Source organism: Trichoplax adhaerens, genomic scaffold (genome assembly GCF_000150275.1).
Source record: "Trichoplax adhaerens TRIADscaffold_15 genomic scaffold, whole genome shotgun sequence".
Classification (NCBI taxonomy): domain Eukaryota; kingdom Metazoa; phylum Placozoa; class Uniplacotomia; order Trichoplacea; family Trichoplacidae; genus Trichoplax; species Trichoplax adhaerens.
Window position 1 is genome coordinate 841203 of NW_002060957.1, and position 24580 is coordinate 865782.

At 31.6% G+C, this 24580-nt stretch overlaps 3 protein-coding genes across 3 annotated transcripts; 2 read left to right on the forward strand and 1 right to left on the reverse strand.

Moving 5' to 3' along the window:
- Nucleotides 1–6143: 6143 nt before the first annotated feature.
- Nucleotides 6144–8184, forward strand: TRIADDRAFT_60418 (uncharacterized protein; the record flags this gene model as incomplete). Its single annotated transcript, XM_002116339.1, has 3 exons — nt 6144–6183; nt 7387–7970; nt 8125–8184. The coding sequence occupies 3 exons, from the start codon at nt 6144–6146 to the stop codon at nt 8182–8184; spliced, it is 684 nt and encodes a 227-aa protein (XP_002116375.1).
- A 1812-nt stretch (nt 8185–9996) lies between these two features.
- On the forward strand, nt 9997–18477 carry TRIADDRAFT_60419 (uncharacterized protein; the record flags this gene model as incomplete). The annotated part of the gene is made up of 20 exons (XM_002116340.1): nt 9997–10074; nt 11313–11496; nt 12035–12257; nt 12989–13094; nt 14980–15154; nt 15301–15356; nt 15429–15559; nt 15683–15878; nt 15955–16009; nt 16130–16168; nt 16237–16339; nt 16468–16567; nt 16662–16763; nt 16868–16942; nt 17117–17236; nt 17320–17442; nt 17529–17585; nt 17705–17808; nt 18092–18299; nt 18421–18477. The coding sequence occupies 20 exons, from the start codon at nt 9997–9999 to the stop codon at nt 18475–18477; spliced, it is 2292 nt and encodes a 763-aa protein (XP_002116376.1).
- Nucleotides 18478–21543: 3066 nt separating this feature from the next.
- TRIADDRAFT_30950 (uncharacterized protein) lies at nt 21544–22095 on the reverse strand (the record flags this gene model as incomplete). Its single annotated transcript, XM_002116436.1, has 1 exon — nt 21544–22095. A coding segment is annotated over one exon (552 nt), but the record flags the coding sequence as incomplete, so codon positions are not given.
- Between the last annotated feature and the right edge of the window lie 2485 nt (nt 22096–24580).

A 24580-nucleotide genomic window follows, 5' to 3' on the forward strand; every position in this document is an offset into this window, starting at 1 on the left:
AACTGTAAATAGCAATTCTATTGCTATAAATACCCCTGATACTATAAGAATATTGTTATAAGCCACTAATCCTACAGCACTGCAGCTAAAATTTCTTGCAATTTTAATCATCTAATTATATATCTAGAGTGTGATCCAAAGTAGTGTAAATATGCAATGTAGAGTTAGTGCTTTTAATTTAATTCCTGAAACAATTTAGTACTATTACATCTAATTAATTAATATTGTAATTTTTACTAGTATTAAACATTGCAGGTCGGAGAGAAATTAAATTTAATTAGTAAATTCAAGTGCCCAATGAACTTTAATAAGATCAATTACTCAACAGAAAGTGTTAGCACGAATCAATAAATTCGATCTGAGCTTTTTTTCTCTCTTTTTATGCATGAAAAACGCTACTACTAGCTAAACTTCTAGAACTGTATCTGAAATTAACGACAAAGATATAGCTTTATTTATGGGGTTGCTCTCTGCTTTGCTATTTAATTAATGGCGGATCGGATTAAGTGTCGGTAATCCTTTACTCTAATTCAAGTCATTAATGATTAAGGTTCAAAATGGCTATCAGAGTATTTTATACAATAATATTAAAGTAGATTGTAAAAGATTCCTCCACTTCTCCTCCAAGCTCGATCCTATAATTATTCATTCAAATAATCTTAAACAGCGATTTTCATTTATTTTATTAAAGCGGATATGATGAAGGTTGATAAATGTACTGAAATTAGAATATTTTCATTTGCTCATAGAGAAGCTCTCAACTACTTTGGCAGTCAAAAGATCTATGCTCCTACTTTTTCAATATTTATTGAAATGATGGAGTTATAATAGGAAAGTGCTATAGTTTTTAAATTCGTGCGTTTATTTGTCATTAATTGGCTACAATGCAAGCCGATCATGATAGCATCATAGCTATTTGGCCGAATTATTACTGAAAACCTTTATTAGCGCTCAAAATTAAGCATCAGTAGCCACTTTTGTAATCTTTGGTTAAATCTTCTTTTTACTGGCATATAAATTGCATGAAGTAATAATTTCGGATATGCAGTAATTATCGTATTTTAATGTCTGAATTCAGCAGTAAGTAGCTCATTATAATCTATACCAAAGACATTCCATGCTAAAAGCCGGGACTAATTTTCAACGAAATGATTTGCTTCTCTATTCTGTTCAAATTTAAAAATATTTACGATAATTTTCAGATTGTTTCCAATCTAATTATAAATCAGCAGCTGGTACTGTTATGTCGTACATCACGAAATATTTTCAATTTTCTTCATAATGAATTTTGGCAACTAGATTATTTTATTAAAATCTGTAAGTTTCTGCTACATTTTTTTTAATTTTCTCAAAGGTATTCTTGAACTCCATACCTAAAATTAAACCCAGAAGTTTAAATACTTCAAATTTGATTATTTAGTATCAAGTATTTTCTTGTAGCAGTAAATAATGGTGACTAATAGAGGGAGTATTTCATTGGTACGAAACAAAAATCGATTAATTTACCATTAACGTATATTAAGTATTAAAATACATTATAGTACCAACATATTTTTCCCTTGACTATAGCTGTGGTATTAGTCACTGTATATACTGTATATATTATTATTAGTGCACAAAGTCATACTATCGTCTCATTTCCATATGGATTTTATTGTTAATAAGCCATATGTTTTACTAACTCAGCTGTCAACTTTATTCCTTGCATAGAGAATTATATCTATCATATTTTGCTTTGCTAACGGCATCATATGATTATTTCTGCCTATGTTAGAAAAGAGTTGGAACTGGAAAGAAATTTAGCCAAAGTGTTTACAATACATTATTATCAATTTGATTCAAGGTAAGTAGATTGATTTAATCCATCCTTTCATTCAAGAGTTTTTATTACAGATCCTAGAATACTGTATACTACGGAAACATGGATTTCTTCTATAATTTCAGTATTATATGAAGTCCACGTCAATCATCTGATAGCAAAAATTAATTTCAATTTTGGCCATCTTTACGGGGTCCTTTTCATTATTTACTACGGCAAATCAAATTACAGATTTAGGGTTATCTGTAGTAAGAAAATCTACTTATAAAAATGCGTTCACATATTGTACTATCGTCAATTTAGATCTTCTGTCCTGTAAGACCTATCAAATATGCCATAAATTAATAAGATATCTATACAAGGATTCCACTTGCACTAGATGCTACAAAATTTGATATCTAAATTATATAGTTAGCCTTTAAATTGGCCTAATAGGTTTGCTTTCAGATGAATAGCATACTTTCACAGAAGATAGTACTCATCATATAACGATACTTTTATACCACCTGTATATCAAATTAGAGATGCTAAATAATAATCTATACTAATTAATAGCTTATAAATGTACCAATTTATCCTTGCATCCCATTTTTAAATTTCTCATCTCTTGTATGCAAAATGAAATTCAGCTACTGCGTAACAAACGAGTAGCTTTCAATTTATCCCCAAAATTTCATATGCAGACTATAATAAATGCAGTCTGCCAATTATCTTAGCTTCTTTTCGTGACACTTTTGGGTTTCAATTCTTTATCTTTAATAGCAATTAGAGATTATTTAACGTTTATTTTTTAAGCAATTCTTAATTTCTTTAACGATACCTAGTATTAATTTTATATAAGAACAACCTTGAATATAAATTCCTTAAACTTAACTTCTTATCAAAGTAAGCAAAGCGAACGATAAATTACAATAGCTACTTTACAATTAAGCTATACGAGGTAAGCAAGCTTGGGTCAATTTAATGAAATACCAGCAAAAGAGTAGATATTATTACATAATACTGATCGAATCTATACAGGCTTGCAATATAAAGCAGTTAGTGTGTTAAAAATGATATCCTATTTGCTAAAGATACAGCATGTCCTTACTCTATTTTAGTAAAGTTGGTAAACAAAATATTTACTTTGAAGTCCTTGCAATAGCATGCAATAGTTGTAATTAAAGAAATATAGAGACAATTTCGTTAAAATACACAATTCACTCTACAGTTATGAAATAAAGGTACGTACGATTAAAATTTCTTGTAGAAGGAAATTTTATTTTCGGTAGGGTAAAATATGTTTAATTTTTTATTATTATAGTTTGTCTTTTTATGTTACAGTTCAAGTTTTTGTATTGCTTTATAGTACTGTAAGTTGAAATATGTCAGTTTCTAATGTAATTTCTATTAATAAATATTTATATCGACAAATTATTTACTGTATTTCAGGAAACCGTAAGCTTCAGTAGTTAAAACCTAAATTAAAGAATTCAGTTTATATCGATATCCAGCAAGATAGTGGTTTATTTTTATAATTATTGATCATATACGCGTAGTCTTGAACTAGACATTATCAATGCAAAAAGCAGCATTTAACATTAAGTTCCTTAAAGTTATAAACTTGATCTGTTATGTCGTTAACATTCGATGGACTCTCTATGTTGAAATTAGACAAGCATCACAAACTCTACCTTCGCTTTTCCTGTTACTTATTAGAATATTCGAGAAAAGACAATACCATGGCCGCGTTGAACAAAATTAATTTTGAATTTCCAATGTGGGAAAACGTTGACTGGCCTAAGCGAGAGGATGAAAAAGATGAGCAAGTCAAGGAATTGCTAAGCGAGAGTGAACAAGAAGTAAAAAAGGAACCGGATCAAGATAGTAAGTCTTGCATGCCATGTCAAGGGTTCTAATTTAACGGATAATTGGAATGTTGCTTCTTTAGATACACCTTTAACTAGGCTAATGAGTAGCAATTTACTAAAAGAGGTGCGAAATTTAAAATAGTATAATGGAAGTCAGAAAAGGATAGACTAGCCAAGTTATAATATGCACTTTGTTGATTGCAATTTGATGTACATCAAATATCCAATTCAATCAACTAACTATCTAAGAGAAGCCGATCAGAATAGCGTTAAAAAATAGTCAAGAAATAAGTCATTACCGTATTCCATACTGTTAGTTTGCATTTCGTAGCAAAATTTGGCATCACTTGACTAATACGGTCATAAAAGACTATAAAATCCATTCTGTTTATGGCATCCATTGCTCGCACGAAACATCGCGCTGTAGTTAAATGATGGAAAGAAGTAATTAGGGGATAAAAGGGAATGGCAACCTTGCTAATAACACTTATCGTTTGAAAAAATTGTTTATATAAAATCCCTCTGTCGCGATCAAGTGCTGTTCTTGACCACAAACGCAAAGTAATTATTGTACCTGCGTAAACCCATTACTAGACTAATATTAGCCATTCCAATCGAAGAGAATCTTAGTATTTCAAAATAAATTGTTTGGTAAAATAGATTTTTGCCATCGTATAAAAGAGTAATGCTGGTACTGCAATCATGGGGCGTATTTTCCATCTCCATCAACGATAGCTATTTTGATACGCTGTATTCCCTCAGTTAAGTCAGCCCATAGAATACAGCATGTAGTAGCCATCGAAATGGCTAATAAGAATAATTGTAGATATCGTTAAGTGTCCTAAATGCTGTAATCCCTAGTTATGTAAGACCTCTCTACATGCTCCAGTTTATGATTCACGGCTTGATGTTTTGTGTGGGACTAGTTGCAGTTAAAGAAATTTTGTATCATTTTGTGGGGCATGTTCAAATTGATTACCCAGGTTGATCCCATTAAAAATGCTGTCTAGTTTAGTATACCCGTAAGCAACATTCGCGTGAAATATTAGTAATACTAAATGCTGTAATCCCTAGTTATGCAAGACCTCTGTACATGATCCTGCATATGATTCATGGCCTGGTGTTTTGTGTGGGACTAGTTGCAGTTAAATCGATTTTGTATTATTTTGTGGGGTATATTTATATTGATTACTCAGGTTGATCCCATTAAAAATGCTGTCTAGTTAATTATAGCCGTAAGCAATATTGCGCTTGAAATATGCGTGATAACCGCATGAGAATGCAATTAGCTATCCATTAATAATAAGTAAAGTAACGTTTCAATACGCCAAGTAGAACGAGCGAGTTATATTGTAGTTTATAATGACATAGACTACGTTATGGTACAGTCTAGCATAACCGTACAACCACACATTAATCGATGCTGGCATTCACCTTGGCTGCGTTCCCAAGTTTTGAATTTTTTGGATAGGAAGACTGTCAAGATTCCTCTCAATTTTAGCTATAGCCAGTACACGCTCAAGGTGCGTCTATCAATAAAGTATTAAGTCATGACTAAACAGCCCATTGTCCCTCCAAGTATCCCCTAAAATCATAATATTAATAACAATAAGTGGCTAAACTCATGGAAATTCCACGGAATAGAGTCCAATTTTGAGTTATTAGACCGAGAGAATCCGGTTTAGGAACGCGAATTTTTAGTCAAATACTCCTAACAGCGTAAGACACGTACAATCCGCTCGAGTTCACCATGATCTCTAGCAGCTTACTCTACCCTACTTCACTCTACCAATTTCTAATTTGAACATTAAACTGTGGTCAGTCGATACTCCATTGGAACTGTTTTTGTCAATGTGAAAAGCAAATTATGGAATAATAATCCCAAGCAACTGTTGGTTTTTCTTTTCGTACTCCATAGTTAGGAAAGACATTTTTGACAAATTGGCAGCGCAGCCCGGTCCCGATTTGGGACCGGTACGATTTTGATGTCAATGTCAATCAACACAGCCATGCATGCTACAGTGTACAGTACTTTACTCTTTCAGTCAACTTGAGTCCATCGCACTCAAACTGTAGAGTACGCACTGTAGAGGAGAGAAAAACAAGCGTATCGGTACACTTCCAGTACACAACCGCTAGACAGTAACAAGTTCCATTCACTACATCACTCCATATAGGCGTGACTCAGGGAGGCAATCCATTACTCGTTATCACCATGCTTGTACCGAAGGGCTGGATGGGCGCGGCACCCCATCATTGCGTCAAAACATTGTACTGGACGATAACGGGATTCTTGTTATTCTTCTTGTAGCCAATGAACAATGTTATTGATTAGACGATTATTACCGTTATAATTATGAGTATTATTAACACAGTTGGATTATTTGCTGATGTATTCCATTGGCAAGCTGGGATAATTTAGCTTTCATAATTTTGTTCTTGGCCATTGAATCGCTTCACCAGTTATTGCCATCATGCGTAAATCGTTTCGTTTAAGAAAAGCCAAATCCAAAGGTAGGTGCAAAATTGTGATAGCCATGTAAAATGACCAGTGTTGATGTTGCAACGGCAAGATAACGATGATCGATGCGATCATGAAGGAAGATCATGGTGATGAGAATAAGTTTTCTTTCATTGAAAGCTATCCATCGACTATCTTTATGGTAGGTAATCTACCTAAACATGACCTTCTATGCTGTATCGAAACAGTGGATCCAACGTGCAACGATGATCGACGACGACCAGACGCCAATTCCCGTCAACACTCTATTCAACGGCCATCATCATCAAGGCTGTACGACTTAGTTATGGTTATCTTGCAATCGATTCATTTCCTTCATTAGGTTGTAATCGATCTTGACCGTCCATCAACAACTTTGTTGAAATATGGCCTGTGATACAACGACGGCGATGATACAATCGTTGTAAAAGTCAATCACGCCCATGAAGATAGCCTACAGTAGTCCCTGATCGACTTGTATTAGATGAGAATTGGTAGGCAGGCAATCGATTAGGAACTGGAGAGACATGATTATTTTTGTTTTGGGGGAGAATTTGCGGGAATTATCATCTCCTATACATTATCGCTTAAATGAGAGAAATAGTTTGGACAATAACGGGTTAGCCTGCAATTTTAGGCCTGGGAAATATTTTTCAATTTTTTGGATAATCGATAACAAGTAGATTAAACGACTACAAGGAAACATCCAACACCATATTATTTTTACCTTTGCATCATCAATATTCCTTTCCATCGACATACTATACATTTGTAATGTACGATACAATCTTATCAAATTCATTAAATGTCAGAGAAAATGATCGCAATGAAACCGTTTGGAAAACCATTCTATCATCGTTCGACGTGATATACAGTACTGTACTGTACATACTTTTCATGTTTGCTAGAGAGATTTCTCAGCTTTACAACGTATTATCATCTTCTATTTTTTATCGATTTGCCATTGTGTATACAGATCTATTTTCCATTAACTAGACGTTCACTTCATCACTCAACATCTTTTCATCGAGTTTCCTTGCATCTACTGTACAATAAAATAGTTTATTCCTCTTATCAATCACTCATTTTGGTGCGTGCTATTGGAGATTATTCTATTCCAATGCATTTTCTATATTATTATTTCGTCATTGACCACAGAACCAATACGTCAAGTTATATTCAACTTGATCATTCTTCTACTTTCTTGCTACTTTTAGCCGATAAACTCGATGCTACTGGTGATACAGATATCAAAGACATCACCGGATCGACTTTATCACTACCTGCAGACTCTCCAAAAAAGAAAAAGTGGTATTCTTCGATAGGTAAATCCAAATCCAAGAAGAAATTAGAATCACCAAACTCCGAATTACCAACTAACCATGAAACTAACCATGAAACTAATGGATTCGCTGATGATTACCATGACCTCAATCACGATGTCCACACTGAAATATACCAAAATGAACCGCGAGCTGGTGGCAGTAATGCTGCGACTAACAACGGAAACACAAGTCCTACCAAAAAAACAAAGTCTAAATTTACATTCAATTCTAACAATCATCATGCTAGCAATGGCCAAGAGAAAGAAAGTAATGTTCGACCACGAATTGATAGTACTAGTGCACCATTAGCCGGTGAAGACACCGAAATTGGCAATAGTCAAAATGCTTCCCCGTCTCCAGTACACCGTAATGGAACACCTGGGGCTGAAGCACCAACAAATTCATTTTTCAGCTTTTTAAGCGGAAGTCCAACGACTAAAGAACCCAAGCAAAATCATGATGGAAGCGACGATAAGGTAAGCCAGATCAATCTAGGTCAACAATTTGTCTTTCATATTACGATCGTGTTATTACCCTCGCCCAACTACTTTAATCTATTACATAATTAATGATCCAAATGAAATGACCGCCTATCCCTTTGCTTTGCCATGATGACCTTTTAATCGACAGGAATATCGTATTGGACATTTAAAAATGCCTGAATTTTTCTTTGAACCGCTAACATTTTGATAACACATCACTGTGCCAATGAGTTGCTGTTATGACAAGCACTTTCAATCGCTTTCTTAATGTCTTTTTTAAGCCCTCAAAAAAAAAACGAAAGACGATATTCACAAATGTTATATGTAGCGATACATCATGTCGTTGCTTGAGAGGTTTAAAGTTAGCAATATTCGAAATGGTAATTCCCTCATACCCTCATGTAAGATGAACACAAACTAAAACTATCATGATTTTATGACAACAATTTTTTTACCCTACATATATCTTTATTTTCCCAATAATGATGAGATCCTTCTAAACTACTCGATCGATATCAGTCACCGACATTGGTCTCGTATGCGTACAGATTTAAAAAGCTCCAATAGCAATGATAATTCAATTTAATAAACAATACTATTCAATAAAAATCTAGAGATAGAGAAACAAAGCAATGGTTGACAGTGAAATGAGTAGAATTTAAGTCAGTTTATCATTTGACTTGATAACGGCTTATTTCTACTCATACAGAATAATATTATCACTCCAAATTTACTACATATGTTATTTGACCTCCTGCTGAATTTCTTGATCGCATACGTGCAGTGCCAAATGTCTGCATCGACGTTTCTATACGACCAACTGACTCACAATTAAAAATTAAAAGACTAATAATGGCATTAGCAGTATTTCCTTAATATCTATCTCTCTATTCGTTATGTAGTTGACTTTATGAATCAAAATAGGATATGGTTAAATAGTTATGTCATCTAGAATACTACGTTAAAGTGTGAATTTTTTTGCCATGTATCATTTCATGTTAACACCCGTGTATGTTATCAAGTTGAGATCTGCTTGTGCATTAGCTAGAAGTAGTTATCAAGGAAGAAAACCTAGTCCTAGTAAATAGGTTTAACGGATACTGAGAAACACGGCTGTAGTGGCGACACTGAAATCGATCAATTCTACATTAAAATAAAGCCAGTGCTGTGCTGGTAATGACAGGGATGTAATCTATCAAAATTCCTTTTTCTATCCGTTCATTATTAGTATTAAACTCCATCATGGGTCATTAGTCATTGGCAATTTATATCATTCATTTCTAGTTTATGTTAATACACCCTATATTTTATTATTAATGAGAAGCTAATGTGGTTAAGGATAATCTAACTTTACTGCAGTATGATTAACCACTAGAAGCAAGAGTGATTTTAAAAAGAAATCCTTCAAAAGTTCTATTGCATTCAATATAGAATATACTTTTATAGATTGAGTACTCGACAAATAACGATGCTCTTTCGACAATTAATCAATAATTGCTCAACTACATTAAATTGACCTGTATTTTATGACAATAATTTATAGTTATGGATCACATGAATCAATCTACAGTCAATCTTCCCCTCCAACTCTATTCCTGTTGCAATGATAAAATAGAAATAGAGTTGTTTATGCATAGAATATACGAGGCCATTGACTGCCACCAAGACAATGTCGGCAATCTAGTCGTGCCTAATAATAAATATTAAGCAGTAATTAATGAATTACTCATCAATAGGTGAAAATGAGCATAATTAAATGTTTTCTTGTTTTTTATCGTGCGCACGACTTAAATTTCCAGTTAACAGATTCCTATTACGACAAAGTTTATACACTACATTGGCTATGAAGACATCAAAAGTTAATAATTGTACGTTAAAACTACAGTATACTGATCACTATTTCAACTATTTATTTGATGCATTTACTTGGTTTAAAAAGATCTCTTCAAAGTGATTTATTGCATTTTTTATACCGTATAATTGAATCACGTTACAATTCCTTTTTCATATTAATTAATTAATGGCCTTATTTTTGCTTGTAATTGTATCTACAAACGGTACTACAAGCTCATCTTACTCCAATTTGATGTTGTGTGAAGTAAGAATAAATACAGTAAAGCGATCAGTGATAAAAAAATAATTCCAAGCATAGGGCTTATAGGAATAGACTTTACTAGGATAGAATATGCAATAATGTTAAAAAGCAGGTCTTATCCAGGTTAAAATAAGATGATTGTATCTTTTTTGGTCATGCCTGCAGTTTATAGCAAGTACTTACAATTCGTATCATTATTCGTATTACTCTGCTGATATCACAAAATAAAGTATGGAGGTACATTGACTACTAGGCAAGCAGACACAGCAGTACGGTATCTTTCCGGTAGCCTAGAACAGATTAAAGCTCCCTTATTTTTTGAAATACTTCCGTCTTCAGATGGAATAATTATGATCATTGAGTACTAGTAAATGGGGAAGAGGATCCAAATTATTAATACTATTTCTCAAAATCACATTTTTAAAGCTTTTTTACAATGCAGCCAATGTAATTACCTAGTCAGAATAGAAGAAATAGGCTATGGTTATGCTTTATTAATTAGTCAACAGGGGCATACAAATCGTAATTGCTAATGGAGTTGTTAAAGACAAAGAAATCTACAATAGAGTTATACATTACTAAGTACTGTTTGATCAAATGATTGCTGGTTGATAAAATCTTAAAGACCGCTTTGTTAGCTAAAACTTTTATAGCGAAATCCATTGACTGTAAGCATTATTATGCCAGAAATGCAGTTTTACTTGAAGTATAACGCTAACCAAAACGTGGCTTTTACTTCAAAGAGATTCCACTTTCCATTTATAATCCATGCTCAATAAAAGATGCTTCTTTAAGTCAGGCATAACTTTTCGTATTCACACCTCTGCTAAAATTATACTTATTTAAGATCAGCTGATAGTAAAAGAAAAGAAGTATAGTTCCAAGCTATCCTCATTGATTATAATTTCTCGCTTCTGTCAGTGAATTTATTAAACATTCTATTCATATAAGAAGAAAAAATGTGGTCATATTTGAATCAATGGTGTACACTATGCAGGTCGTAAATTCTTGGAGACTAGGGAATGCTTTCTCCTAGCAATTTAAATCATGATAGATAGTATTTGCTATAGGAGTTGATCCTTTAGTCTCAGTTGTGCCCGTATATTGTCAATACTAATGCAGTAATTTAATATCACTTTTCTCTGAGAATGATATAGTAGCTCCTGCTAATCCAGTTGCTTTGACTAATTGCGCAAATTTTAAATGATAAATTAGTGATAGTGTAAGTTTTTTTTACTTAGAATACTTTGGCTGATGTAGTCGAGGAAGTTATGCATAAATCATCGTTAAGTGCTGCAACCAGTAATGAAAGTACACAAGAAGAAAAAAAAGAGAAAAAAATTCTATATCCCATCAAGGGTGTTCCTTATACCTTAGATATTAATTTGCGTGAAGGTGCCAATTTGATCGCCAAGGATTTATCAGGTAAACTCAGCAGATATATCGCATCATTATTAACAATAAAGAAGTTTTTCTATTTCTACTGACCCGATAAACACAATTCCAATTCTGTTAGTCAAGAATTAATTAATCATGAATTTCATTAGGTTTATTAATAATATTAATATATTATAATGCAGCTGTACAAAATGGGCGTACATCGCTCATTCTATACCTGTAGGTTAAAGCGGAATTATAGAGTTAGGCGGCAATTGCTTTTAATATTGTTAAACGGATAAACTAAAGATAGGATAGCGTTATTATTCATCGATCGTTACAACGTTAGTTATTATAAATCCGTTGTCTTAAAACAAAATTTGCAGCTGTAATAATGCTAGCATTCAAGTAATCTATTTAAAAAGAGAACAAAATTACGATTTCGAATTTAAAGTGATCACGAATGGTGACGTTAATCGTGAACTCTGTCATTGAAATTAACAATGAAAACACTCAAAATGAGGATAGAATTGTCACTAAGTTAGCTAACATTCTTATTTCTTGTTATCCTTTCTTATTTGTGCAGGAACAAGCGATCCCTATGTCAAATTTCGCTATAACAATAAGCTATTGTATAAAAGTGCTACCATCTATCGTGATCTACGACCTCGTTGGTATGAAAAGTTCTCTCTGAACATAGAAGATGTTAGTAAATTTCTTTACCTCAAAGTTTATGATTACGACTTTGCTCTGAAAGACGATTTTATGGGTGAAGCCTATGTGGATATGGCTACACTGGAGTTAGAAAAGTAAGAAATGGCATCATCGTAGTGTTTATAATTGCCATAATAAATGCCTTTGTATTGAAAAATTAATCTATTCTGTTCAATTTTGGCTTTTAATTTACCGCATTTAAACGATAGAAGATCGTTTTCTTTTAATAGTTACATCGATTATTATTCGGCTTTCATTATTCTTAATACTGATTGAATTGTTTCATGAACATTGCTCAGCTTAGTATCATTCAATTGTTGTGTAAAGTTTAAAGTTTAAAACTGTTTTACTACATTAGCTACATCTTTCACAAGCTATTTGCTCAAGACTAGTAAACTAATAGCACCTTGTACTAATATCAAAGAATAATACTTGTATATGCCACTCCATTTTTGGATAAAAATTTGGTAGATTAGTACAATTTGCAGCGTGACATAACATTAATATTCCTTTTTTTACTTTATTACCTGACTATGCATTGTCCAAAATCAATATCTTATAATCACTAGTATTTTAATAGATTATCTTAAACTAATTACTTGAGTCGGTTTTGCTTTGTATCGTTAGGTAAGGATTTCAACTGTTATGTAAAGTTCTTATGTGATTAAATTACAGCATAAATATAGATAAATACGCGTATTTACTATGTGTTGTATAACAATTAACAGCTTTACTTAATTCGATATTTTCGTCAGTAAAAATAGGTAATTATCAATTTGTTGATTCAGCCACAGCAATTTATTATTATGACTCTCTCTCTGTTAAGGATAACCGAGATTAAATTAAAGCTAGAAGATCCAAATGCAGCTGGAAAGGACTTAGGCTATCTATTATTAACATTGACATTGACGCCAAAGAGAGAAATGAAAGAGGTAAATCAGAATGTTATGAACCAGTTATAACACATTTTGGATTGATCATTATGTCTAATGTTTACTATAAATTCGAATGATACGCAACACAATTGAAAATCTTATGTAAAGCTATAATATTAAAATATTAAGCATCAACAACATCTGCATCGTACATTTACTTCATGCATCAAGTTTCACATACGGTCAGATAACGCATCTTGTATATCATCATCATTTCATTAAAGATATAATGTCTACAGTTGGTAATGTACTATAATTGCTAGATATATCGCGTTTTCCCTTACTGTTTGTTTTAATATAGTATGATTAATCTGAAGTAGTGATTTTTCCATCGTTTTTATCTTAAAAAATTTCTAAATACTGCAGAGATCAGTGAAAAGCTAATATTAAGTTATATTCTAGTACTAATTAAATCAGAGTTGCAAATACCAACCTGGCTCTTAGTGCTTAATAATATTTGGAATATTTTCTATGACTACCGTATCTACAGTATGACTCTACACCCGAACTGTAATTATTCCACATAGCTCTATAATAAGAACTGACTTATTCAAGAATTTCAATCAATCGACATAGTAACAGAGCAAGCATTATCAATCTACTACTTGTAATGAAATTAAGATATCCTCCGTATGCTCGTTATTATCCCATGAGTACCGATGTTATTATTCTTATCGGAACATAATATGCCAAACTACGCCCCATTGCTATAATCGTATTACAGTACTTTAACCCGTATTATGTTTAAAGTTAACCATATTGTATCATGAAACAATAATTTAAAGCATTTTGACACCAATTCGGAGTCAACGCTAGCGAACAATAAAATGGAGATAATCATTTATAAATGTAAACAGCGAATTTAGATGGGTTACTGTAAGTATGGTGTTTACGTAGTCACGTTCTAGCAATTTCTCATATTTTGCTATATGTAGCCAATGACATCATCATCACTGCACTTTTAAGAGCAATGGCTTATCATCATATTGTTTCCCTCCTATTTAATTATAGTTATGCACAGCATCATACATTTTGTCGCCGTATGCCTGTGTCCAGAAACTAATGCCAAATTTTAATTTACTATTTCACATTAACGTTACTTTTGCAACGAGTCCGAGCAACTGCTGATGATTTTATCCTTAAATACGTATTTAAAACTTACTTGAGCTATTTCTGTAGTCAAATAATAATTGCATGCTTAACCAATCGAAAAGTAATTTCGCAAAGATAAGAATGGTAACTTCAACTGAATCTCCGCCGACTTCTAATGAGTTAAAATCAACTTTTCATCCTAGACAAGTATATCTAATATGTTGTGTTTTTATGAATATCAATCTTGAATAACTGTAATTCATATATCTCTTCATATGAATAAAAAGCCCAGAATGCAATACTTCTTATCTAGTAACTAGTTTATTGCAAGCATAAACTATCAAGAACAGTTCAGTTCATATGATAATTAAGGCTAAAGATGTAAATAGGTATTCGATAAGGTATAAAGTAGTAAAAAGACAAGCAAGATTACTGCTCTTTACATCTCTGTAGCTCGTAGAAAAAAGACAAAACTTGCTAGAGCAGGATTTTTATGGAATAGGTAATTTGATATTATCCGGTAGCGCGGTAGTTGTCACTGCAAATATTGAAAAGTAAACCGTGATATACCTTTCTTATTGATATTCTATATATTGATGTATGTGTTTGCGTTCTATTTTAAATCTTATTTCCTTCCTACTAAAACTACCTATTGCCTATTTATTGATGACATAAGACTATCAAGCTTATCATTAATATAGCATTCTATAGTTAGATATTTATTATAGCTGTTTAAATTGTGCCGTAACATTTAATATTATACGCACAATTTATATATTATTTACCAAAGGCAAAATCAAAGTCCTTAATAAGCACTCTAACACGTGGAAAATCAAAAAAGAAGATTGAAACTTCGGGCGTCGTTGATATAACAACCAAGAAACCTAGATCGCAGCATTCATGCGATTGCGTTTTGAATGTTGTACTATTAGAGGGTAAAAATCTGATGGCCATGGATGATAACGGTAAATAGCTCTTAAATCGTAGTATAGAGTAATGCTATCTATCAATTTCTTAATACTGGTTCTTACCCATACTGAAATTATTATAGCAGTAAATAAGATACCATACTGACAGTACTAATATTTTTCAATCATCTCTATCAAATTAGGTAAAAGTGATCCCTATTGCAAGCTTAGAATCGGAAATGAAAAATTTAAAAGCAAGGTAGCTTTCAGATTGTAATTTAATAACTTGCTATCAAGATATAGTATAAATTAATCTGATTGTATTGCACAGACTTGTAGCAAGACTTTAAATCCAGTTTGGAAAGAAGAATACGAATTTCATATTTACTATGACCAAACAACTATATTTGAACTGGAGGTTTACGATTACGATATGGCATCAAAGGATGATTTCATGGGAAAGTGAGTAAATGACCCTTTATTCGAGTATTTGCGCATTACTAGCCAGCACATGTTGGGCATTATTATTTTTTAAATAAAACGAAACATTTTAAGATACAAATTCATAATAATTGACAATGACAGAGTTGAACTAGACGTGCTAGCATTACCAAAAGAAGACACCGTACGTATGGAGTTAGAACTAGAGGGAGGCGAAGGATTAATTTTACTACTTCTTACATTAACGGGATTTAATGATGGCAACAACATGACTGACGAGGATTTGGCTGGAAAGGAAGTTACTGACCCTAAAAGAATTGAAGACTTGGAAGATAAATATGTCAGTTTAATAATAGATGTTTTAATTTTTGACGATCAAAGATCAAGGCTTAAATTAATTTCTGTTGATAATGCAGGCACTTTCAAAGACATTTAAAGATAAGGCTGATATAGGCTATTTAATTATGAAAGGTTATTTCTAGAAACGATATTTAAGCAATTATACATATCGATAATGATATGCAAAATCGAAAGTATAAATACTACTAGGACCAGAATTGAAGATGTATCATATTTATATTTAATTTTTAGTCATAAGAGCAAAGGAGTTACCCGCTGCTGACTTTGGAGGTAAATGTTTATTACTGACGACCGTTCACATCACCTTGGAATGTAAAATCGCGAATACTTCATTATAGGGAATAGTGATCCTTTTGTTATAGCTGAAGTTCGTAATAGAAGAATTCAAACACCTACAGTTTATAAAACTATTAATCCAGAATGGGGCAAAGTTTACCAATTGTAAGTCTTTTCATTTTAGCATATCGTTTATTGTGTCTTGTAACCTACGCATTTATGCTATGCGTCTACATCATCATTCTTCTGTGAAAACTGACGATACTTTTACTACGTTACTTTTATGCTTTAAGTGGAATCAAAGATATTCACGACATCGTTAAAATAAGCGTTTACGATGAAGATAAGGCTAAGAAAGAATTTTTGGGGAAATGCATGATACCCTTACTAGATGTATGTATAATTTATAGTGCTTCATAACGAGCTTATAAGGAATAGTTTATTACTATAATGTGGAAACTGAAATTTCTTTGTGATCGTTGGTTAGGTTGAATCTGGCGTCAGAAAATGGCATAACTTAAAGGATCGAAAATTTCGCGATAAAGCTAAAGGTCAAATTGAAATAGAAATGACCGTTGTGTATAATCCGGTAAATTTGTAGCTAAATATCCGCATATTCTAGATAATGATTACTTTATAGCCTCTGTAAACATGTAATATGCTAACTTTTATCATCGTGGAACGGATGTCTAGATCAGAGCGGCTCTGCGCACCTTTAAACCTAGAGAAGAATATTTCTTGGAAGAGGAAATAAAGTTTAAACGTCAGGTATATATTTTATTACTAATAAATTTACAATATAATATGTTATGAACTTTACCCTTTCAGATAAAAGTGATAATTATCTATTATTTAAAAGTGATAATTATCTATTATTTTACACACTACTAAGCAGTTCAAGAACTTATTTCTAAGATTTTTATATTATTATTGATCATATAGCTCCTCGTAAGGAATCTGAAACGTGTTGGTGGATTGGTAAAAGCGATAGTATCTTTTGGTGGTAGTATAAAAGATCTTTTTGAATGGAAACGAAAATCGAGGAGTGCCATTGCATTCATGGTAAATTTACTTTCTACTTCAAAATAAGAATTTTTAAGATAAATGATTATATTACTAACTTTATTGATTAAACATCTGGACAGATATATATCTTCATCTGCCTAAACTTTGATTGGTTTTTCCTGCCGGTTATGTTGCTTATCACTTTCGCCTATCATTACATCAAGTATAGTTTAATGGGAAGTGCCTACTTTGATTTGGGAGAGGTGTGTTTCTAATCAAACAATTTATAAAGTGCATACAATCTCAACATTAGCTTAAGCTTGAATTACAAATTTAATGATACTAATAGGAAGAAGAAGAAGACGATGATGACGAGGAGACTGAAGATGCAAATAAAAAAGGAAAAGTAAGGCTACCTTATTGACAAGACTTGCAATGTTAAATTTATAGAGTAATTCCAACGAATATGTAGTAACATTTTTCAATTAAAATCTCCTGTTTTTACTTGCGTAAAAATAATTATAGGAGAGTAAAAGTCTCAAAGCTAAATTACAAGCGCTGTATGACGTATGTCAGACGGTACAAAATGTTCTGAATAAAGTAGCATCATTTGGAGAAAGAGTTAAAAAGTAAGTTTACTGAAGTAAGAACTGACGTCGACATACAACTGATATAAGATTTAGCAAAGTTCTGATACTATACCTCGATAACTTATGGGTGGTATTTTAAAAGCTATAAAAATTAGTTAGAAATGAGTATAGAAAAAGCGTTACATGATATACTTTGAGTTTACAAATGATATCATTTAAAAACTGAGATGTTCAACTACATTTTATCTATGATATCGTCTAAGTAACAGTTTTTGTCCAATTAGTATCAAAGGAATCAATTTTTAATTTCTTACCATAATAGTACCTTCAATTGGACCGTTCCTTGGTTGTCAATGTTAATGGTTATCGTATTAAGTATTGTAACAGTCATATTTTACATCATACCAATCCGTTATATTTTCCTGGCCTGGGGGATTAAAAAGTTTACGCGAAAAATCATTAAACCCAATCACATTCCTAATAATGAGTTAATGGATTTCTTATCAAGAATTCCATCGGATGAAGAACTGGTAAAATTTAAGAAATAATTTTAATCAAAAATCTATATGACCTAGCTATAATATTGGATGTTAAATAATTAACCACTAACAAACACCTGACATTCTTTATTTGCATGTTCTGTTTTCATAGATACTATTACGCGATAGCAGTGTTCAAGACGAGAAAGATACGAAGAAAAAACGCTAGTTTGGCTTTTGTTTACTGAGTACTCAAAACTAGAATAATTGGTTACTAACACGTTTAATTGAAAAGGACAAAATTTGCACCAATATCGATAAACAATTATATCAATCAAATAATGCTTAAAAATTATGCTGGTAAGACAGAGCAATGGTTTTCAAATATTATGGATTAAATGTAGTTGTTCAGCTATAGTGTTCGATAAGATCACAACCACATATTTAATTTATTGATGAGTTATGTAGATGTGATGATATTTCGAAAATTAAAAGATTATACCCGATTAAGCCTAGCCAACAGATTTTATTTCTATATTCTTTATCAAAACGCTCTGCAAGACAAGGAAATGAAAGTCCTCTTCTACATGTCTACACTAGATAGCATTCATGCTACAAATAATGATTAAACTTTTTTTTGTAGCAATTTTAATAAAAAACTGTGTTATTCAGTCTACGAAGATCTCTTTCTGTCATATATAAACTTATTACCTAAAAATTTGTTGATTACTTTGGTTTTGCAGCCATATTATAGCTAGGAAATCGCGGTTTAATGCTACTTTTTAATTGTAATTTCACTTCAACGTGTAGTGAAAGGCTTGTCACCTTTCTAAATTATACATAAATTAATTAAGGTACTAAAGCTGACACTGATATGAAGGTTTCATTTTTATTTTGAATACAATTAAATTATGCTATTAAGAGGCTCTACTTTAGATAATTATGCAACCTTTAGGCGTCTTTTTTGATATAATTTATGCATAGGCACTGTACCTACTTTACTAATAATCTCATTAAATTGTGGTTACTGATCATCATTTTAGCTTTATCCGCCCCTATGATTCAGTGAATCATACGGATTTGATTGATGATGTTAAATTTACTAGAAGATTTTAACTGCAAATTTATCATCAAAATTTATTCAAAAATATGAATAGATAGATGAAATTAAAACTTCAATAACATCATTATCTATTAGCTATTTAAAATTTATGTATGTGAATGATTCCTTAATAGCAGATTTGCTTCTAAATTTAATACCGACATCAAGCTGGATTTTTATTTAATGTATTACTGTATGTAGTGTAGACGGCATTTTATGTTGACTAAGATATCCATACACGTAAACATGAAGTAATTAAACTTATATTAATTCATGTTTGTTACTTTTATAAGCTAATTTTAATATTTGCAGTAGATATTAAATATCGTATTATAACCATAAGATTGGCATATGCACGACGTATTTGCCTTGGTTCTTCATTATTAAATAAAATAAATGACGCACATGCTCCTTTTATTAAATTGTTTGCACTAAGGGCTATAAAAAATTTTGGGGTTGCTTTTCTCTCGTAATTATATCAACGTACTATGTTCAGTATTCAGTATACTTTTACAAATTTATCAATAAATATCAATTTTGCTAGTCAACTATCCTTGTCTCTGAAGTTCGATTACGATTCATAAAAGAAATAGAAATCGGACAAAGCTTGAAATAGTTGATACGTAATGGTATTGATGGTATATTCCCATATGAAAATACGACCAGAACGGTAAAGCAGTTGGCAATAGTTCTCATTCATTTGTCATTAATTCATGGCCTCTTTGATTCTAGATTCGCTGCTAGATTTTGCAGTAATATGGCTAGTGTAATAATTAATCAATTAATAATCAGACAAATAACATACAGCAGATACATGTTTGATCTCTTTAGGATCTAATTTATCATCTGAATATACAGAGTACGCGCACACTTGCACAGTTAACGTGACTATGGGAACAAAAATTTTCTAGTTTTATCAGAAATTTTTGCTACCCTATTGAAATATACCCCTATAAATTGATTCATTATTTAATGAATACCTGTTTTTGTTTTAATTGATTCCTATCTAAGGATTTTCAAGGGCATTTAACAGCTTTAGAGACGAATTTGTATAACTTTCATGCATAGCTTTTACTGATCGAAAAATATTTCAATATATTTACTAAACGTTGCAATGATGACATAAAATCATTTTGATGATGGCTACAGGTAACTGATAATATTTGCAATGGACATGCAATTCCTTAGATATATGCTGGACAAAAATGATGTGGTAACAACGTACAGTACAGGTTTTTATGAATACATAACAGCTATCAGATATCTTTAATTCTCTCATTTACCTCTCTTCATTGCTGACTAGCACTAATAAAGCCTCTCTCAGACATATATGCTCTTTCTCTCTCTTGCTCTCCTCACTCATGTTCCCTTCTTGAATGTTTATGGATATAGCTAACCCTCGTACACAGGTAGAAAATCTTACGCAACCAATCTATCACAGGTGATATGAGTTCAATTGAATTATAGAGCTAGATATAAAATTTTACACATAACAAATCAAGCAATTTTTTTTAAATAGTTTTTATCCAAGATATTCGAAAAGAAAACCATCTATCATTGAGCAAGAATATTAATCAATCTACAGGTACGGAACCACAATAAATGCGATAGAATCATAACTGCATATCAAGCTCTACTAGTACATAAACTATTCAATTTATCGTCTCTGGCTTATGAATTTCTATCAGTCTAGCTTTTAAATGTACATATTAGCTTCCTAGGATTGATTTTTTATCAATTAGATGTTTGAGAAATATTACAGTAAAGTAATAGCTAATTCTTGAATGTAGAATTTTGTTATAGAATGCATAAATCATTTCAGTTATAAGCCTAAATTGCTATTCTTATCATCTGCGCTAGTTAATTAGGCATATTAATTTAAAAGTAATCATATTTGATAAAATGAACAGATTAGCATAGTTACTTATACGCTATTTAAGTTATAAACTAGAAGAAATAAACATATAATGGTCAGTGCTGAAAATTAGAAATGTATTCAAATAAGACCAAGCTAAGGGTAGGTTATCCTGTAACGATAATAGAGCTGTTCGCTTGTAACAATAAGATCAAGTCGATATCAATTTGTTTTTCTATTGCGGACAAATCATTTTGATGTATCCTATCAGAAAGAGCACAGCAATAATAAAAAATATCGTGAAAGCCCATTCCTCAGTATGGTGATGAAATAGTATATTATAACTGGCCACTCTCTACGAGATGATTCAATTTATCAACAATTTCATCCATAATAACATTAAATTTATCATTGCGATCAAATGCTCTCTCAATAAATTCTTCGTTGGAATAAAATTCAAATACATTTTTAACTCTTTTATGCGATTTATCGGTTAAATGGCGATTGATTAAGCTATCAATCAGCTGTTTACATTCATTTAACATTCTAATTAGGTAACGCTTATCAAATGTGAAACTAATCTCACGAAAGCTGATAATGGTTAAGATTAATTGATGGAATTTATCTTGCAACTGGTGTCCAATCTCTAGTTCTTCCTCATTCAATTGCTCATAACGATATAAGATGCCAATTTTAACAATGATTTTCAAGATGTTTTTAACTAATTTTTCAGCTTTTTTCTTCTCTTTCATTTCCAATTTGGCCATAGTGTAAATATTATCCAGTAATGAGCCAACACTATCATCGATGAACATTTTGGCTAATCCTCGCGTTGCCATCCTGCCCAATAATTTTTTTTCAACGCGAATGGCCATTTTTTTACTGCTAAAATGTTCATTATTTGATTCGGACACTGAATACGTAAATGAAAATTAGAAACATTAATATTATAAATATACCAAATGTTGTCCTAAGAACTTAGGCTACGATAGCGTTTTGATTGAAAAAGTGATTCATCCATGCAGTTCATTTATTTCTCTGATTTCACTATTGAATACATGTACAGTACTATTAACTAAAATATATAAAATAGCGAAATTGTGATACAAGAAGCAGCAAAACAAAGAAATCTCGAATGGACGAGCACTGTGTCAAAACGTTGATTCATGTTTGCCCCTATAATATTTCTGACATTATTTAGCTTTCAAAAACACAAAGTCATTCTATGCTATTATCAAATCAGAAAAGCAAGGTCGTAATAGATATCAATCAAAATGAAGTAAACATTAAATTCATAGTGACAAAGTGATGAATTATAAAGTTGATCTAGCCTTTTTCTCTAGTTATTAAATCGTCAAGAGTGCCATGTCTGTAACTAGTAATACTTGAAGAATTATGTAACAAACTCAGTAAAATTAGAAGGTGTGATTTGGACAGAGAACAGCTTGCTAAATAGATCAAATTATCAACAATATTTCATAAATCTAGTGGATATGTCACTAGTAATATAAAATTTGTAGTAGAGAAATTCATAACTTTCAGCATAAACACTGCATTATAGCTTTAGAAGTGACTGCATAATCAATGGCGTAGCATACGGAAGCTAGTTTGTTAAAATAGAAACAAAATGATTATGAGTAGAATATTTAATTTCGATTATTTTGCTACATAATACTAGATATGGTGGATATCTGTAATTGGAATCCATTCTATTTAACAAAATAATTGAGCGGAAAAAAACAAAATAATAAAAGTCGAAAAGTGATAATGATGTTCTTTTATCCTGACGTATGGATAATCCGTAGCTGGATATATGCTACTATATAATGCAAGGCAAGAATAAAGTTGTTTGAGAAGCTTAATATACTAGTATCAACTTTGTCGTTATGAATTAGTATAAATAAATCTGTTTGAGCCGTGTACACAAAATGTAAAATTTTACTAGTATTGCTGTCAAAGTAAACTTTTTCTTGAAGAAAAGAAAATCGATTATCAAGGTTGAATAGATATTGCATTTAATTTAGATTAAATGCTACGTCTATGCTATTTGACGCATTTTTTTACGTAAAGAACAAACTATATCGGCTCAATCTAGTACCAAAGATTGATACTTTGAATTGTGGCTATGAAGATTTCAAGTTGATTATCATTACAGTTGTATGTAGCTAATATCTCTCTTTCCAGCAATAACACCGAGTAAAAATACTCTATGAAGGTAAAGCGACTAACTACTACTGCAATCTTTACTAGCTTTAGAGTACCATAATAGTAATATGAGCTAAATTAAGCTTGAAAAAGATTTCATAAAGCTACCAAATTATTTGAATGTTTTAAATTTGATATTTTCATCTACTACCTTTATTTCAACTATCATTATTTCTATTGATATCAATAAAATATTAATCAAGAGATAAAACAATGCGCAAATGATTGGCAGCTAGTCTAACTTATGCAAATAGGTGACTTGAAAACGTCATTATAAGTATGGTTAGGGTATTCCAAAAAGGAATCACATCTATTTCGTATTTATCGGTTTAGAGATGGTCTTGTAATTAATTGCTTTATTAAGACTATATCCTAATCGAAAAGGAAAGCAATCTCCATATTTAATACCTATGATAGGCTAATTTTAAATGATTCATTATCAACCTCGAATGAAAAGAAATTGCTAGTATCAAGGCAACTTAAGCATAATGTTTCTCTGTCGAAAGTATGAATATGAAAGATCATTTTAAAATATTTACGTCTTCTTCTCCCTTTTCTTCCTGTATTGATTATTATGAAGTAGGTAATAAATTAGTCATAAATTTATCCGCATTAAGATTACACATTTTCACTAGCCTATATTTTCTATTTTTAAAAGAAGACTTCGGCGTGCATGCCATAGACTGAGAGTCATGAAGGAATTCAATTTAAAAATGTTAAAGCTATAAAATTTCGTTAATAAACAGCGATCTAGCTATTGTTAAGCCGTGTTACCATTCAAAGGTTTGGAGAATAACATGGATTAATTAACGATTAATAATTACCCTTCAAGGGCAATAAATAAAGTTTAGTAATCGTTCATAGAGAAAATAGCAGAGCTCTATTCTAGTGACAACATTATTTACGGTTTTAAAGTCATATATCGATTAATTTAAAATGCAATTTACTGGCAGGTGGAATTTAGGTAAAACATTAGCAATATAAATCAACTTGCTGATGCTATGAATGGTGTTTTTTTATTCATTTCTCTACTATTTAAATAGAAACAATATCTTAATAAATCACAACTAGAATAGAAATCTAGATATTATATTAAATCAAATTGGATAACTTATTCAACCGTAAATAGAAAGATTCAGGATCTATACAATACGTCAAGAATCGGTGTAT